Source organism: Hemiscyllium ocellatum, chromosome 12 (assembly GCF_020745735.1).
Source record: "Hemiscyllium ocellatum isolate sHemOce1 chromosome 12, sHemOce1.pat.X.cur, whole genome shotgun sequence".
NCBI classification, from domain to species: domain Eukaryota; kingdom Metazoa; phylum Chordata; class Chondrichthyes; order Orectolobiformes; family Hemiscylliidae; genus Hemiscyllium; species Hemiscyllium ocellatum.
The window spans coordinates 21,502,329-21,516,773 of NC_083412.1; the positions used below are offsets into that span (position 1 = coordinate 21,502,329).

Sequence of the window (14,445 nt, forward strand, 5' to 3'; positions counted from 1 at the left end):
ATCCTTAGTGAGCATCTTTCCAGCCCACAACCACTTCCACCTAGAACATCAAAGGGCAGCAGATACATAGAAATGCCATCACCTGCAAGTTTCCTTCCAAGCCACTCACTATTCTGGCTTGGAAGTGTATCGTCATTTCTCCATGGTCATTGGGTCAAAGTCCTGGAATTCCCTCCAAAAGGCATTGTGGATCTAGCCTACAGCATTTGTCAAGACGACAGCTCACTATCTTCTCAAAGCGAACCAGGGAAGGGCTATGAGTATTGGGCAACCAGCAATGCCCATGGCCCTTGAGTAAAACAAGTCTTATATCCATATTAAGGCAAAGAACACTATAAATGAATTGTTAATCTAGCAACTCCTGAATTAATCTTTAATCCTTCCTAAAAGCTATCTTTAGCAGAACAACATTTAAGATTCTAGTCTTTTTGACTTGTGTGTGATATTAAATAAGAAAATAATTCAATTATACATGTTAGGAGTCAGTACCTATTGCATCCTCAGGAGGTAGATTGATAGAGTCTGTGTACAAGTATTCTAGAAAGGCACGGTACACCGGATAGCTAAACTGGTCAATCTCAATCACCTCATCATCATGAAGCATGGATCTGAAATGTTCACATCTGTTTGAATGAAATGAAAAAAAAGATATTTTTTAACCAAAGCAGTCAGAAAGAAATTGAAGCTTTAAAAAGCCAATCTGAACCTGCAATACACAAAAATTCTCACTTTACATATTAATAACTTTAAATGAGTTCGAGATATGCATTAATTCTATTGGAAAGTGTTAGTTTCTTTTGAGGACAATACTAGTTTAGAACAACTGTCTTAATTTGCAGGTGGAGAGGGGAGTATGCAGAGCCAATGGTTGTGGAAAAGAACAAGTTCAATCACTGTCAAGTGATAGTATCCACTGCTTATCTAATAAATAGTCTGCATGTAATATTAAGATGCATGAAACCTCCCAAGTGTGAACTCAGAAGAGAATAATGCGGAATTAAGCTAAGAGCTATGATAAAAGTTGGTTCAGTGCTAAGTGAAAGCACCATCTTACAGGAAGAGAAAGGTGTGCACAGCAAAAGGGTTTGAGGAGGAAATTCTAATTATAGTCCCATTGGGTTGACTGAAGACACAGTTGTCAAATAGGGACAAGGGATTGTGACACAGGCCAGAACTGAAGAACAACAGATTTTTAAGAACTGGAGGGTTGGAGGGTGTAACAGAGATAAAAAGGAGCAAGATCACGGAGGAATTTGAACACAAGAACGAAAATGTTAAAGCTCAAACAATAAAACCAGAATTTGGAAGGAGCTTCCCTCAGTGCACAAAACTAGGACATATGAAAGGGAAGGGGAAGTAGAACAGGTTATATTTGCGTGGTTGTGTTACCCGAGAAACTACTCCTCTAACCTAAAAAAAGTGTGGGAGCCAGATTGACAAGGTAAGGCAAATAGTTTATTTCCTAATCCTTTTTTTTAAGTAGTCACTTCAGGAGTTAGAACAGTGGAAATGGAGTGTAGGGCAGTTGAATGTTCCTCCTGCAGAATGGGAGGTAAAGGTCACCACTAGTGTCCCTGCTGACTACATCTGCGGGAAGTGCACCCAACACCAGCTCCTCGAAAACCGCGTTAGGGAACTAGAGCTGGAGTTGAATGAACTTTGGATCATTCGGGAGGCAGAGGGGGTTGTTGACAGGACTTATAGAGAAGTAGTCACTCCCCAGATAAAAGAAAAAGACAGATGGGTGACAGGGGACAGAAAGGGAACCGGCAGGCAGTGCAGGGATCCCCTGTGGCCATTCCCCTAAACAATAAGTATACCATTTTGGATACTGTTGGCTCCCACACTTTTTTTTATAAGGTTAGAGGAGGATGGGTGGGAGACACTACCCGAGTGGTGTCTCGGGTAACACAACCACGCAAATATAACCTATTCTACTTCCCCTTCCCCTTTCATGTGTCCTAGTTTTGTGCACTGAGGGAAGCTCAGTGCACAAGTTGTTGGGGGGGGGGGGGATGACTTACCAGAGGAAAGCAGTGGGGCACCTGCTGCTCAGAAGGGAAGGGGGAAGAGGAGCAGAGCAGTAGTCATTGGGCACCCAATCATTAGGAGGGACAGATAGGAGGTTCTGTGGGGACTAGAGAGACTCACGGTTGGTGTGTTGCCTTGCGGGTGCGAGGGTCTGTAATGTCTCTGATCGTGTTTTTGGGATCCTTCGGGAGAGCAGCCCCAAGTCGTGGTCCACACTCCGACCAACGACATAGGTTGGAAGAGAGATGGGGACTTGAGGCAGAAATTCAGGGAGCTAGGATGGAAGCTTAGAGCTAGGACAAACAGAGTTGTTTTCTCTGGTTTGCTGCCCGTGCCACGTGCTAGCGAGGTGAGGAATAGGGAGAGAAAGGAGTTGAACACGTGGCTACAGTTGTTGGTAAAGTGTTCGAAAAGGTTATAAGAGATGGGATTTATAACCATCTAGAAAAGAATAATCTGATCAGGGACAGTCAGCATGGTTTTGTGAAGGGTAGGTCGTGCCTAATGAATCTTGTTGAGTTTGTTGACAAAGTGACCAAACAGGTAGATGAGAGTAAACCGGTTGATGTGGTGTATATGGATTTCAGCAAGGCATTCGATAAGGTTCCCCTCAGCAGGCTATTATACAAAAAGCAGAGGAATGGGATTGTGGGAGACATAGCACTTTGGATCAGTAATTGGCTTGCTGAAAGAAAACAGAGGGTTGTAGTTGATGGAACATGTTCATCTTGGTATCCAGTTACTAGCTGCATACTGCAAGAGTTGGTGTTGGGTCCACTGCTGTTAGTCACTTTTATAAATGACCTGGATGAGGGCTTAGAAAGGTGGGTTAGTAAATTTGCGGAGGACACTGAGGTCCGTGGAGTTTTGGATAGTGACGAAGGATGTAGTAGGTTGCAGAGAGACATAGATAGGATGCAGAGCTGGGCTGAGAGGTGGCAAATGGAGTTTAATGTGGACAAGTGTGAGGTGATACACTTTGGACGGAGTAATCGGAAAGCAAAGTACTGGGCTAATGGTAGGATTCTTGGGAGTGCAGATGAGCAGAGAGATCTCGGTGTCCATGTACACAGATCGCTGAAAGTTGCCACCCAGATTGAATGGGTTGTTAAGAAGGCATACAGTGTTTGGCCTTTATTAATAGAGGGATTGAGTTCCGGAACCAGGAGGTTATGCTGCAGCTGTACAAAGCTCTGGTACGGTCACACTTGGAGTATTGTGTACAGTTCTGGTCACCGCATTATAAGAAGGATGTGGAAGCTTTGGAAAGGGCGCAGAGGAGATTTACTAGGATGTTGCCTGGTATAGAAGGAATGTCTTACGAGGAAAGGGTGAGGGTCTTGAGGCTGTTCTCGTTGGAGAGAAGGAGGTGAGAACTGACTTAATAGAGACATACAAGATAATCAGAGGGTTAGATGGGGTGGACAGGGAGAGCCTTTTTCCAAGTATGGGGATGGCAAACACAAGGGGACACAACTTTAAAGTGAGGGGGGACAGGTATAAGACAGATGTCAGAGGTAGTTTCTTTACTCAGAGAGTAGTAAGGGTATGCTTTGCCTGCAACGGTGGTAGATTCGCCAACTTTAAGTGCATTTAAGTCGTCGTTGGACAGGCATATGGACGTACATGGAATAGTGTAGGTGGGATGGGCTTCAGATTAGTATGACAGGGCGGCGCAACATCAAGGGCCGAAGGGCCTGTACTGCGCTGTAATGTTCTATGTTCTATACATGAAAATTGAATACATTACGAAGAAGAAATAGTTTAAAACAAATTGTTCCAATAACACTTTTCAAAGATTGATAACAACTGAAATTTTAGAACAGTTTTCAATGTAAAAGAAATCTCTGAGCAATTCTTAGTGAACAATTTCTCTCATGTATTAACAGTTTCCAACACCAGTGTGTCTCTAAAGATTTGGATGATTACCTTATTTTGAGAACTGCTTTGTGAGCATGGATAATCTTTCCATCCACCAGAAACTTTAGATCTGAGGTTGCCGCACTGTCAAACTCCTTCTTCATTGATTGTGCCACTGTCAAGTGATTGTCACTTTCTACAGATACAAAAAGATAAACATGAATTAAACTGGGGAGAAAAGAAACAGAAGGGCAAGGAACAAAGTAACTTTTATAAACCAAGAACATATTGACTTCATTTTTTTTATCAATTCAAGGTCCATCTTTTCTATTGTGCATATAAATATTTTAAAAGTGCCTTCCCAGAACAACTGCTGAAATTCATTTTGAATATCAATACTGTCAATAAATTCAGCCCATTCAGCAATGTTCCCTATAAAGTGTGCAAACACACAGCAACTCTGAAGATGCTCCGTGGATTGCTGTTCGGTTACCCTTTGTGCAGCTATCCAAACTGTACATAAAAGGTAACAGTGAAATGAACAGGCCTTGTACAGAACAAAATGTTAAAGGGACATTAATCCTGAGTATTGTGGAAAAGGATCACTTATTTTTCTCTCCCAGGACTGAGCCTCTTCCTTCTCTTGGTTTTTAGTGCTGGGTATCGCAAAGTTTTCATTGGAGGGAAAAAATTGATTGAAATAGACACTTGACTCAACGTTTTTTTAAATTCAGACAAGAATTGTATTAAGGATTTTCAGAGGAGAGACAGAATTACACAGAAATTACAGCATATGGCCTTGGATCTAAACCCCAGGTTTTGCTGTTTATCTTCCAAACCAGTAGTTCCCATTTCCTTTCCTTCAACCTCACAAATAATCAGTTCTTAAACAATGACCTATTCACTACTCAGAAGAGATTCATGACCAGGAGACTTGTTTCAAATTGCCAATGCCACTAATGCATTTGACAGTCTCCTAGCCAACAACACAAAAATAAGACAATTCCACCTGCTCTGTGTCAATAAATCCCTTATGCTTATCCTAAATTCAATGTTCTCCTCACTCCAAAAACCTTGATCACTAGAAACTAAGTTTTATTTGCATTAGCTTAATTTTCTTCAGAAATAAAGAGGACCACAGCAGGAAAAATTCAAGACAGCAGTTCCTCCAAGTCCACAATCACAGTCAGATCCCGGTGTGTGGAATGGAGTGGAAGGTCAGTAAACAAAGGCTGTTCTAGCACACTGTCTGACTGGATGTGATCTGGAAGCAAATCTTCCATCTGCTTTCCCTGTTTAGCCAGGCTTGGAGTGTGAAACCAGTATATTCAACAGGAAACTGTTTAGAGTTATCAGAATATCTAGTCTGTGTATTTACAGAACAAATTTAACACTACATACTAGAGACGTATAATATGTTGTATTATAACATTCACGATCATCTATACCTTTGTGGTCTCACATCTGATGGTGGTATGGTGGCACAAGCTGTCGCACAGCACAGACAAACAGAGTTCAAATCCAGCCTTGATGATTGTCTATGTCTGCACATCTGCATGGGTTTCCAATGGGTGCTCTAATTTGCTCCCACAGTCTAAAAGATGTACAGGTTAGGTGGATTGGCCATGCTAAATGCGGGCTTGCAGGAATGGATTTGGTTTGGATGGGATGATCTTCGGAGGGTGGGTACAGCCTCAATACGGCAAATGGCCTCTATCTGCACAGTAGCATCCTAAGATTCTACTTCTTAAATAGACTGTGGCATGAAGAGACCTATTTCTTTTGGCATGACTGAATAGTATGAAATTAATTAGAAGCAAATTTTCATCAAAGAGTTATAGAGTCAAAGAGATTTATAGCATGGAAACAGACCCCTTCGGTCCTTGCCATGCTAAATCTAGTCCCATTGCCAGCATTTGGCCCATATCCCCCTCAACCTTTCTTATTCATACACCCATCCAGATGCCTTTTAAATGCTGTAATTATACCAGTAATGTTTGTTAGATGACTCCACTGTGCAGAAATACTTGAATCAAACAGCAATACAGTCAGCTGTGCAGATTCACCGTTGGGTCAGACAGCAGCACAGTTTATTTCTCTGTTTGATTCACTTCCCAAATGGTCACTGCCTTTGTCGGTCTCCCGCCGCCTTAAAATTCCGCTGTTTTGATCTTCAGTTACACCCAAAGTTTCAAAACAATGCAACAGCTTATAAAACAGTAATTACTACTCCTAGAATTCGAGAAAACACTGAAAATACCTCAACAAAAAAAGGAGCAGCTCTGACAGCTACAATTTCTTCCCATCCTCCATCTTGGATTACCTAGAAACCTCAAGTACTATGGATGAATTTGTTTCTGCAGATACTGTGGAGTTGCTCCCTATTAAGATGCAACCAACATAATCATCAAAACATTTTCTGGTCTTTGAGCTGACTGCCTTCTGAATAATAATTCAGTTAGCAAAATTTATTTTAAAATAAATATCCCCGAAATGATTCACATTGATAAAGCTCCACTCTATATTCTAACTTCACATTCCTGATGAAGTGCTTATGCTCGAAACATTGACTCTCCTGCTCCTCAGATGCTGCCTGACCAGCTGTGCTTTTCCAGCACCACACTGCTTGACTGATCTCCAGCATCTGCAGGCCTCACTTTCTCCCTACACTCTATATGTGAATAGCTGTTTATTCTGCTTCTTCTTTAATTTACACTCGAGGTATGAGGCAAGGCCAGCATTTATAGACTAATTACTTGAGAAGACGATAGGCTACTTCTTGAGTTGCTGCAGTCCTCTTAGTATGAAGTTTCAGAACTTTCAGGAGACAGAACAGCAATATACAAATCCAAATTAGATGTGCATGAATATCTACAGTAACTACTCTTCAAATATAAGGAATTGACAATAAGGTGACACAATGCAAACTTGCTCTTAAATGTTTAGTTTAATATTATAGCACTTCCACTGAAACACACTTGTCACATTAGAAGACTGTTTGTACTTAAATTCAGACTAAGAATTTAAGGCAGTGAATTGCCAGTACAACTGCATCTCCAACAAATGATCCAAACATTTCCACACTGTGAATTTCACTGGCAAAATGCATCTAATACTATTATGAAAGGGTAACCACTTAACAGGCACTTCAGTGGATCAGCTATGTCAATACATCAGCAATGTCAGAATGAGGCAACTGACCACAGCTGGATGATCTAACAGCTGGCTACCACTAAAAGCCCAAGAGTTAGTGAGTCAACAGGAAATGAAAGGATGATTTAGAATTAGATATATTAGGGGACAATTTAGCTGACTGCTGTTTCGCTTTTACTGAATGTACAGGATATGGGTCACATGTTGTTGTTACTCATGCTGCTCACTTTTCTTGTGCTGAATTGTAAAACAAAGTAATAAGAATAGTTTTGAGGTAAGCAAACGAGCATAAGGCTAAGACAGTTTATTGCATTCTTATCAGTAAACAGACTGGTTATTTGGATGCTCTGTAGGAACTTGAGTATTTCTGTTCACAATAGCATTGGTCATGCCGAACTCAAGAATAACAGAAGGATTGATGGAAATTGAGTAATGTTAGTTATTTCTGTTTCTACTGGTCAGAGAAGATTAGATTAGATTAGATTCCCTACAGTGTGGAAACAAGCCCTTTGGCCTAACTAGACCACAGCGACCTTCTGCAGCGTAACCCACCCAGACCCATTACCCTCTGACTAATTTCCCCAGCACTGTGGGTAATTTAGCATGGCCAATTCACCTGACCTGCACATCTTTGTGACTGTGGGAGGAAACCGGAGCACCCGGAGGAAACCCACGCAGACACGGGGAGAATGTGCAAACTCCACACAGACAGTCACCCAAGGCTGGAATCGAACTTAGGACCGTGATGCTGTGAGTCAGTAGTGCTCACCACTGAGCCACTGTGTCGCCCCGTAAATCATGTGGTTGAGCACAACAAAATGATTAAATTGTAAATCATGAGCAGAAACTGCTGGAGAAACTCAGCAGGCCAGGCAGCATTTGTGAAGAGGAAACAGAGTTGACGTCTCGCTCACAGGACTCAAAATGTTAACTAAATTTTCTTTCCTCAGATGCTGCCAGACCTGAGTTTCTCCAACAATTTCTGTTTTTAACTGTTTTATATCTCCAGCATTCTTATTTCTTTGTTTTCTATTAAACTATAAAGTACACGTTGTACAAAGATTGCAATTTTCTTGCATTGGGCAACTGATGATAGGATTTAAATAGTCTTGTCTGTGTGACCATTAAGTACTAAGAGTAATCAGGACTTGTAATAAAAAAAACCCAGTTTATCCTGAAAGCAATGCAAATCTTTTTCAATGTATTCATCAGATATCAATGCTGCTAACTAGACTTGCATTCACTGCCCAATAACTACTAACTCCCTAACGCAATTGGAGAGGGTGGTAGCGAGCTGCCTTTTTGATCCATTTCAGTGCTCAGAGTTTAGGGATACTGTCAGTGCTGTGAGGAAGGAAGTTCCTGGATTTTGTGCCAGTAACAGTGAAGGAACAGTGATGTAGTCCTGTGCAGGTGCAGCAAGCACTTAAGAAGGCAAATGGTACATTGACCTTCATGGCAAGGGATTGAGTACAGGAGCAAGGATATCTTACTATAACTTCACAGAGCCTTGGTGAGACCATACCTGGAGTTGTGTATGTAGCTTTGGCCTCCTAACTTAGGAAAATATGTGCTTGCCATAAAGGTTCACCATACTGATTCCAAAGATAGCATATGAGGAGAAATTGGGTCGATTATCTAAAAATGAACTGTCAACTTAATGACGTTACAATGCAGGTTTAACCCGTGTGCCAAACAGCATATGTAGCAACTGCCAGACAAGGCTAAGTAGTTCCACAACCAAGGTATCAGACATAAACTCTGCAGTTCTGCCATATCCAGTCAGCAGTGGTGAACTCAACAACTGATTGGAGTAGGAGGCTTCACAAATATCCCCATCCTCAACGATGGGGGAAACACAGCACATCAACAATTATAATCCTTTTCAGAAGTGCCGAATGGATGATCCAGCTTCATGTCTTTTGAAGATTCCTAACATCACAGGTTCCTGTCTTCAGCCAATTTGATTCACTCCACGTTACAACAGGAAACAGCTGAAGGCAAAGGATACTGAAAAGTCTACAGGCCTGATAACATTCCATCAACAGTACTAAAGATTAATGTTTCAGAATTTGCCGTGTCCCCACCTGCTGTGTTCCAATACAGCTACAACATTAACATCTATCCAACAATGTGTAAAATTGTCCAGGTATGTCCTGTACACAAAAAAAACAGGGCAAATTCAACTTGGCCAATTACTATCCCATCAGCTGACTTGCAACCAAATGGGCAGCATGGTGGCAATGGGTGGCACGGTGGCACAGTGGTTAGCACTGCTGCCTCGCAGCGCCAGAGACCCAGGTTCAATTCCCGCCTCAGGCGACTGACTGTGTGGAGTTTGCACATTGTCCACGTGTCTGCGTGGGTTTCCGCCGGGTGCTCCGGTTTCCTCCCACTGTCTAAAAATGTGCAGGTTAGGCGAATGGACACTGCAAAATCAACAGGATGAACCTGCTATAAGGTACAACAACTTACCAAGTTCCTTAGAAAACAGAATTCTAACCTTCATCACCTAGAAGGACAAAGTCAGCAGATACTGGAAACACCACTATTTGAAAGCTCCCCTCAAAACCACTAACCACTACGACTTGGAAATATATTGCCACTCTTTCAAAATCCAGGAACTCCCTCTACAACCTCAACAGCAACTAGGGATAGGCCCAGTTTGGGCTTTTGCCCAAAAAGTCGATCCTCCTGCTCCTCGGATGCTGCCTGACCTGGTGTGCTTTTCCAGCACCACACCCTCGACTCTAATCCCCACAGCATCTGCAGTCCTCACTTCTGCACAGGCCTCATTAATGTTTACCTAGCCAGCAAAGACAATGTCCCACAAATGAATAACAAAAAAAGCAATCCAGCACTCATTTAAAGTCTGAACCATGGCTCTTCCGAAGTAGCTCAGTTTCAGCACTGATAGTTACCAAAGTAACCAAAGCAGAAAAACACTGTGACACCAAGCACCTACAGAGGAGTTATTGACAGTGAGAAATAGGTAGATATTATTAGTGCTTGTTGGATTTCTGGCTCATTAAAGCATACTGAAAATAGACCAAACATTGCTAAGTGTTAACAGAAGCACAGAGTGAGATGACAATCACAACTGGCATCTATTATGCTGCAAACCAAGAGTTAACATAAGAATGGGATACTCTACGTGCGTTTTAGAGACAGAGGAGCTGTACTTATGACACAGCAAATGGAAAAGAAGCAGATCACATACAAAGTACATTCAAAATTTATGAACCTAAAAGGAATTGAGACCTTACTTCAGATGGATGAAGATTAACTATTTTAAAGAGTGAAAGAACATGTAGATAGTCCAATAGAAAATAAAGAGAATTCCTTGTAAGCTAAGGCAGAAGCAGTTGCATTACACTACTCTCTTCTGTGGAGAGCCACAGATAACGCAATCATAATAAACAAACAGTAAATAGCAAAACTGTTTGGAACCAAATAAAAGCTTGTTGGAATAAGACAACTGTCAGATAATGGTCAATAGCTGTCATTGCTAATGAGGAGTTTAAAATTAGGAGGATGTGGGAAGTTATTCATAAATGGAGTGCCACAGGGATTAATGCTAAGATCTTAACTATTAATTTATATTAATAGTGTGAAAGAAGGGACCAAATGTATCTAAATTTGCCAATGATAATTTGCAAAGATGCAATTAATTTGTCAAGGGGAGCTAAAGAGGCTACAAGGGGATGCAGGTAGGTTAGGTGAGTAGGAAAAATTTTAGTTGATGCAGTTTTATGTAGGAAGCTGAACCTGTCAACTTTGGCAGGAAGAACAGAATTTTTTTATTTAAACAGAGATTGCAGAAATCTGTCCTGGCAGATGGATCACAGAATGTTAATGTGCAGGTGCAGCAAGCAGTTAGGCAGGTAAATAAAATGTTGATGTTTATTGCAAGGCGATTGGAATATGAAAGCAGGAAACGTTATAGTAACTGTATTGGGTCTGGTTCAGAGCACACCTGGAGTGCTGTGTGGGAGCTATGATCTCCTTATTTGGAAAAAAAAGGAGAAAGGTGATACAGTTTAAGAATAAGAGATCTCCATTCGAAATGGAGACAAGATTTTTTTTCATAGAATTCTCTTCCCCAGAATGTGTACCAACAAGGGACAAGAGGAGGCCATTCAGCCCTTTCAGCCAGGTCCACCATTTCATTAAGATTATGACTGATCTGATCTTAACTTCAACTCTACATTACTACACACCCCGAATAATCTTTCATCCTCTCAATAATCAAGAATCTACCTACCTCTGCATTAAAAGTACTGAAATATCCTACAATCACTGCCGTTTGAGGAAGACTCTCAATCCTTAGACAAAAACAGCTTCATCTCACTTTTGAATGGGTGTCCCCTTACATTTAAGGTATAAACCTTAATTCTAGGTTCTCCCACAAAAGCAAACAGGTTTTTAGCATTCAACCAGTCAAGTTCCCTCAAGGTCTTATATTTTTCAAATCAGTCACCTCTGACTCTTCTAAAATCCAGAGAATACAGACCTAGCCTATATATGATTTGGAGATGCCAGTGTTGGACTGGGGTGTACAAAGTTAAAAATCACACAACACCAGGTTATAGTCCAACAGGTTTAATTGGAAGCACACTAGCTTTCGGAGCGACGCTCCTTCATCAGGTGATTGTGGAGGGCTCGATCGTAACACAGAATTTATAGCAAAAATTTGCAGTGTGATGTAACTGAAATTATACATTGAAAAATTGATTGTCTGTTAAGCCTTTCATCTGTTAGAATTCAGTGATAGTTTCACTTCTTTCATGTGTAAATCACAATACCACTATTACGCGTGGGAACACCTCCCAACTTGTACATGGCAGGTACTCATGAGACTCAGCCAATGTTTCTATCTTATACATTGCGGGCAAGGATGCCCGGAGGCATGGTACATTAGGGAAACCGAGCAAAGGCTACAACAACGGATGAATGGGCACCGCACAACAATCAACAGACAGGAGGGTTCCCTCCCAGTTGGGGAAAACTTCAGTGGTCCAGGATATTCAGCCTCAGACCTTCGGGTGACCATCCTCCAAGGTGGACTTCGGGACAGGCTGCAGAGAAAAGTGGCCGAGCAGAGGCTGATAGCTAAGCTCGGTACCCATAGAGAGGGCCTCAACCGGGACCTTGGGTTCATGTCACATTACAGGTAATCACCATTGCACTACACACACACAGATATTCTTACACACACACATACACACACACACACACCCTTATAGACACACTCCCACGCTCACTTAAGACACTTTGCACCCACTACACACACACACATTTTGTGGTGTGAATTTGTACTTGCACAGTTACATTGCACGTTGCTCAAAGACTGCATACATCCATGTAGAACTCCGAGCTCAAAAACTGCAGGAATTTATGTAAAACACTGTTATCTCACTTATTAGATTAGAATCAATCTAAACATCAGGTCAAAGACAGAGAACACAGGGGGCTAACACCTTCAACATATTGTCTAGCTATCACCATTGTTAGCTGCTAACCTGAGAATGTAACTTTAAAAAGAGGGTTTTGTGAGTTACACATGAAAGAAGTGAAACTATCACTGTATTCTAACAGATGAAAGGCTTAACAGACAATCAATTTTTCAATGTATAATTTCAGTTACATCACACTGCAAAGTTTTGCTATAAATTCTGTGTTACGATCGAGCCCTCCACAATCACCTGATGAAGGAGCGTCGCTCTGAAAGCTAGTGTGCTTCCAATTAATCCTGTTGAACTATAACCTGGTGTTGTGTGATTTTTAACCTAGCCTATATAGGTTTTCTTATTCCATATATTAGTCTAGTAAACCTTTCCTGAACTGCTTCTGACGCATATCTTTCCATGATTATGGTGACCAGTACTGTACACAATACTCCAGATGCAGTCTCACAAAGCAACACATGTTGGGTGTTCAAGTATGAACGAGTGCAATGATTTCTTTGTCTCTCAAAACTTAGGGTTTTTGCGGGTGTCAGACAGGAAGGCAAAGTTGACACTACAACCAGATCAACTATGACCTTAGCAATTGGTGGAGCAAAACTCAAAGTGTACACTGGCCTCACTTTGCTTACAAATCCTTTGTTTCAATGCATATTTAAAGCAGCAGCGGTTTGTTCCAGAAATCTAAAGTTGGTCAAATAGGGACCATCTCAAAATTCAAGATGCGAAGAGCCAATTAACCCTTTTGGAAGACAGACAGACCATAAAGGTGGTTTCATGAACACTACTTTGTTATATAGGTGACAAGAAAGCAAACCTTGGAAGAGAAAGAAACTGAATTTTAACAACAAATGTGATGTATTGAAATTGCCGAGAAAGAACAGGATTAAAGAAACAGACTTAACAGATTTTCTTCAGGACTTCATGTATTTTCTTTAAATGAGTGTTTTTCTTTGGTTGTTTGAAGTTGCAGTGTCTTACAGAATAATAAAGAAGCAGTTTAACCCTTTTGATGTTGCTGCGAACAATAATGCAAACAATTAACAGTTCTATCATATCTCAAAGTTGAATAGCAAACCATATAGAAACCAGAAATATAACAAAGAGCAGTCAGCGTGGACTCCAAAAGGAAGTAACACGTAAACAACTGTAATGAATTATCTGAAGTAACTGAAAGAATAGGTAAGGATCATACAGGCAGCCTAATATATCCTGATTCCCTTCGTTAAAGGTATACAGAATAAATGCATGCCCCTGGTCAGAATGTGAGAAATCAGCAAACAAATAATAGAACTTATCGCAAGTTGGCTGTAAAACAGAAACTAGGGAGTAGAATAGGAATTAAAGCAGTTACTCCGGCTGACAACAGAAGAGAACTGTTATTCCATAAAGATCAATGCTAGGACCACAGTTGTTCACCATTTGCACTAACATTTTAGACTTAGTTAAAAATCACACAACACCAGATAATAGTCCAACAGGTTTAATTGGAAGCACACTAGCTTTCGGAGTGATGCTCCTTCATCAGGTGATAGTGGTGATAGACGCTATCACCTGATGAAGGAGCGTCGCTCCGAAAGCTAGTGTGCTTCCAATTAAACCTGTTGGACTATAACCTGGTGTTGTGTGATTTTTAACTTTGTACACCCCAGTCCAACACCAGCATCTCCAAGTCATTTTAGACTTAGGAATCTCAAATACAATTTCCAAATTTGCAGGTGACACAAAATTGGGCATTTATGTTGGTAAAGACTTGTACCATGACAAAACACAAAATGGCATGCACAAACTTACGGAATGCAGGTATAGTTAACAAACTATACGTACGTACGTGTGTGTGTGTGTGTGTGTATGTATGGGGGAGTTGAGTGAGAGATAGATATGAGCGTCTGTGAGAGAGTGTATGTACATGAGTGTAATGGGTATAAGTCTGTGA

The 14,445-nt window shown here is 41.1% G+C and overlaps 1 protein-coding gene across 5 annotated transcripts in view; it reads right to left on the reverse strand.

The window, feature by feature from the left end:
* Positions 1–14,445, reverse strand: part of LOC132820965 (RCC1 and BTB domain-containing protein 2-like) — a 67,032-nt gene that overhangs the window by 7,988 nt on the left and 44,599 nt on the right. For all 5 annotated transcript variants that reach the window (XM_060833373.1, XM_060833371.1, XM_060833372.1 and 2 more), the window contains 2 exons: positions 3,961–4,087; positions 490–623 (listed from right to left, as the gene is read on the reverse strand). In XM_060833373.1, the coding sequence (XP_060689356.1) occupies positions 490–623; positions 3,961–4,087 (261 nt within the window). The remainder of the gene's footprint in view (positions 1–489; positions 624–3,960; positions 4,088–14,445) is intronic.